At 32.4% G+C, this 4200-nt stretch overlaps 1 protein-coding gene across 1 annotated transcript; it reads left to right on the top strand.

Annotated features, from left to right (window-relative positions):
• The first annotated feature begins 2708 nt into the window (after window positions 1-2708).
• LOC112509747 lies at window positions 2709-3944 on the top strand. The gene is made up of 4 exons (XM_025114866.1): window positions 2709-3008; window positions 3111-3193; window positions 3288-3490; window positions 3595-3944. Exons 1-4 carry the CDS (start codon window positions 2773-2775, stop codon window positions 3754-3756), a joined length of 684 nt encoding a protein of 227 aa, XP_024970634.1. The 5' UTR covers window positions 2709-2772; the 3' UTR covers window positions 3757-3944.
• Window positions 3945-4200: the final 256 nt, after the last annotated feature.

Genomic DNA, 4200 nt, shown 5'->3' with positions numbered 1-4200 from the left:
GTTGGGTAAGTTTGCACTCTAAATTTGTTTGTCAGACAATATTTGTCAAACTGTCTAATATAGTACTGGTCTTTAATCGGCAAGATGACAATCTTCTCTACTTTGACATCGATCTAATTTCATTTCAATTAATCTTTGATTTTGCTGAAAGCGTTCTACTTGGACTACTATTGAATACAAGAACAAGACTTTTACAACTGAAATTCTATATGACATTTATGTGAAACATAAGAGATATTTTGGATCCCAGGAAGAACATATTACATAGAATAGGATCTTTAAATATTTCAGATCCTAGAATATCTTTTGGATCCTTAAGAGTTTTTGGATCCTATGCCATTTTCGGATCTTGATGCATTTTGGAGCCTTGGACGTTAAGATCCTCATGCATTTCAGATTTGATCCTTATACCTAAATGTTTTAATAAATTTTTTTATAGGATATAAGTGTATAAAACCAACCGTTGTGTTTTCTATATAAAATCATCTTATTAACCTTTTTTCTATACATTATTTGAAAATATGTCTTATAGAAAAGTATCATAAAATACATATTGGAAGACTACACGATTTGTTATAGTCTACACAATTTTTTGTAGCATATCTTTTCGTTATTTTCCATCCATATCGAGGAAGTGTGTTGTGCAATTAAGCCCCACAATTGAAGTTGTTATGTGAAATCCATTAGAGTACTTCTTAAAAGATCCCTAGACGAGATAAATGAGGTTCCAACATATATTCAGGAGAAATGATTTAGGTTTAGCTAATATAGGACACCAACATACTCCATCTAACAGAGGCTAGAAGGAGCCAGCTTGTTCCAGAATGTAGGACACCAACATACTCCAAATCTAGCCGATGTAGGCTCTAACATGTGAACTAAGCTAGGGATGCCATACATAAAAAGGTGGAGATATTTAGGTATTTACACTGTGAAGCACTTCAACCATCTTATTGAAAGTATAAGACATTTTTATACGGTCTTAAAAACCGTGTAAAAAAATAGATTTTTTAATAACTCTAGAACCACGTAAAAATGTCTAAAATACTAGAAAAAAAAAAGAGTAAAAACCATCCACATAAATTTGTGAAGCTTATTGCATTCACTCCTCATAAGGCTTATCCATTGCTATCCTTGATGTCTTGACCCAAAGGGTAAACTTGTCATATCACTGTTACGTGGACCATTTCTTTTGCCACGCTTTTCATGTTGGGAACTCTATATATTAATGGTAAAAAGAATTGGAGACCAAAAATGTTAAGAAAACAATCAGATATTTTGTTTAATGAAGACATAGTGGCTGTTTGTTTTTAATAAAAAAGTTCTTAATGTCCTCTTAAGTCTGAATCGGTCAGACATAAGAGGATTCAGTGTGTCTTTTTTTTTCAATTAAGAGCTTAAAAGCTTTTATTAGGTTTGAAAATTTAAGTGGTTGCGAAACCTCTTATTACTTCTTATTTCAAATTGTTGCCTACCTACTCTGATTTCTTTGTGCTCGATTTCTCTAGATCAACTCTTCTGTCTCGATCTCTCATCTCTCAACTTTGTCAAYTGTYRATCCATATCAACTCTCGATCTCTCATCTTCAAACTTCAGATTTCAGACGCAAAAAACAAACAGTCTGACTGATTCAGATTTCAGACTTCAGCACAACCTCTTAAAAGTCAGAAGTGAATTCAAACTTCAGACTTCAGCACCTCTTAAAAATCAGAAGTGAATTCAGACTTCAGACTTCAGCACCTCTTAAAAAACAAACGCCACCATAGCTTACTTGCAACAATTATCTCTCTCTCTCTCTCTCTCACACACACACACACAGATATATATATATATATATATATATATATAATCTCAACTTAAACATTAAAAAGAAAAAGAAAAGATCTTTTATCCACAGTAAACCTAAAAATCAATAAAATAAAATTACCGGATAAGTTATATCAAAATAATACAAATTCATCTTAATTTTAAATGTCTTCATGTTTAGTCGAATCGACTTTTAAAAATAAACCAATTATTATGACCTATTAATGGCATAAATACTTTTGCCATTTTAAATTACAAATAATTATGTCGTTAGTATTAGTCATTCTCTAAAAATGGCCTATAGATGTTCTATATCGTCGCTATTAAGTGGTTTTTGCAATTTTTCTATGAACATAAATCAAATTAGCTATACTTAATTATCGTATTAAAGATCAATGATTAAAAGAGAAATATCAATAATATATAAACACAAAGTTAAGTATATATAATAAAGTGTTAAATCTGAATCTGAATACGAACCGCTAAATTTCTAAATGCCATGTATGAGTTGATATGAAGTCTACAAATTTCAAAAACCATGGTGATGACATGTTGTCGCTAGATGTCTCTATGTACAACGACCAACAAAATTCCGCGCTTCTCTCTAGACCTCTTTTTTGTAGTAAATTGCAAAAATAGATTCATACTAAACCGGACGGTTTTCATTTACTAAAAAAAGACACGTACGATAACGCGTACAAAATCGATAATTTAATGGAGAGACAAAAAACCATTATGCGTTGACGAAGAGTATTCTTCTTTACAAACGAGTACATGAAAACAAAATGTTAAAAACGTGATAGCCTTCACCTATGTGTACGTTCCCCCATCTCAAAAGAAGTAGATAACATTTTAAAAACATTTAAAATGCATATATATATATATATATATATATATATATATATATACGCACACTAATACACACACATAGGACTTGATAGAAAAAAAATCTGTGAATCCTTAAGCATGTCCATCATCACAACATGTTTGGCTTCCCAGAAAACATTCACCACATGTAACTTGCTTTCAGATTCATCTCAAAGATTTTATGCCAATCCCATATCTGGTTTTCCGATCACCGGAAAATCCCGAACTCTTCTCTCTATGACCAGCACCACCACCGTTAGATGGGATACTATGATTGTTTATGCCGATGATAAACACGATGGATCTCCACCTCCACCACCATCTTCAAGCACCTGGTACGTAATCTCTTTCGATTCTTATGTTTTTGTGTTTATAAATGGAGTTTTTAGTCCTTTCTTGTGTAAGAGAACATTGTTTTTTTCCCTTTGTTTTTGTAGGAAAAATTGGGTTATCGGATGTTTAATGACATTTATTGTACCCTCCATCACCACCAAAGGAGGTCCTATAAAAGTATTTATGAGTACGTACTTGTAAAGCTTTTATTAGTCGTTTAAAAATTAAATTAAGCTTGTTTGAGCAATTTATATAAGACCTAATTCAGACCATGTGTGCAGATAAGCTTGACCACCTGTTTGATACGGCTGAGGAAATATCGGATATAGTGGAAGCAGTGGCAGATAAGGTGGATAAGGTGGCGGAGAAACTTTCCGATGATATGCCTGAAGGTAGCAAACTCAAAAACACATTGGAATTCATTGAACAAGTGGCTGAAAGACTAGAAAAAGACGCTGAAACTGCCGGAGACTTGATTGATAAGGTTTGACTTTTCTATACCCTTGTAACTTTTGTTCGTAACCTATATCTTCTAGCACCTTCCTAGTTCTTGTTTGCAATTTATTCGTTCCTTTTACTAAAATGCAGGTTCAGGAAATTCAGGAGAAAATAGAAGATATATTGGAGCCCATACTAGATGAATCTGAGGAAAGTGAAGAAGAAGAAGAAGAAGATCGTAAATGCAGATTACGGGAAAAGCTAAAACAAATAGAAAAGCATAAGCACAAGAACGACCACAAGCATAAGTAAGAAATGGTTTTTTTGGTTGGACAAGTTAATAGACATGTGATTAATTTTTTTTTTATCATGTCACATACGAGGTAGTATATAAAATTTTAGGGTTTCGTCCCATAGGGATTACAAGTATGTACAAGTTGTTGAATATCCTTGTAACGCCATGGTTACCAAAACGTTTAATTACCATTTTATCTCTAAAACTTATCATTTCAAAACCACCAAAATACGGGTTATTAATTTTAATCAAAACTTCAAATGTCCACTTTTAAAATATTGATTTATAATCGTTACCAACCACATCAGTAAAATGAACAAACAACCAAAGGATTAAAGTTTACAACCCGAAAAGTGGATTTACAATACTTAGGGAACACATCCACGGGATATACAACTATATACACAACCATCAAATGGACATTTTATGACAAATATACCAAAAGATTGAATTGACAACTT

This window comes from Cynara cardunculus (genome assembly GCF_001531365.2).
Source record: "Cynara cardunculus var. scolymus isolate 2C chromosome LG 3, CcrdV1, whole genome shotgun sequence".
Lineage (NCBI taxonomy): Eukaryota > Viridiplantae > Streptophyta > Magnoliopsida > Asterales > Asteraceae > Cynara > Cynara cardunculus.
The sequence above is the reverse complement of the archived record's forward strand: the minus strand, read 5'-3'. Positions and strand labels throughout refer to the sequence as shown.

Bases quoted from the DNA above. Each gene is read 5' to 3' on its own strand.
- LOC112509747 (XM_025114866.1), top strand. From the start codon at position 2,773: ATGTCCATCATCACAACATGTTTGGCTTCCCAGAAAACATTCACCACA. The intron at 3,194-3,287 runs GTACGTACTTGT...CCATGTGTGCAG, and splicing joins TCCTATAAAAGTATTTATGA to ATAAGCTTGACCACCTGTTT. The intron at 3,491-3,594 runs GTTTGACTTTTC...ACTAAAATGCAG, and splicing joins CCGGAGACTTGATTGATAAG to GTTCAGGAAATTCAGGAGAA.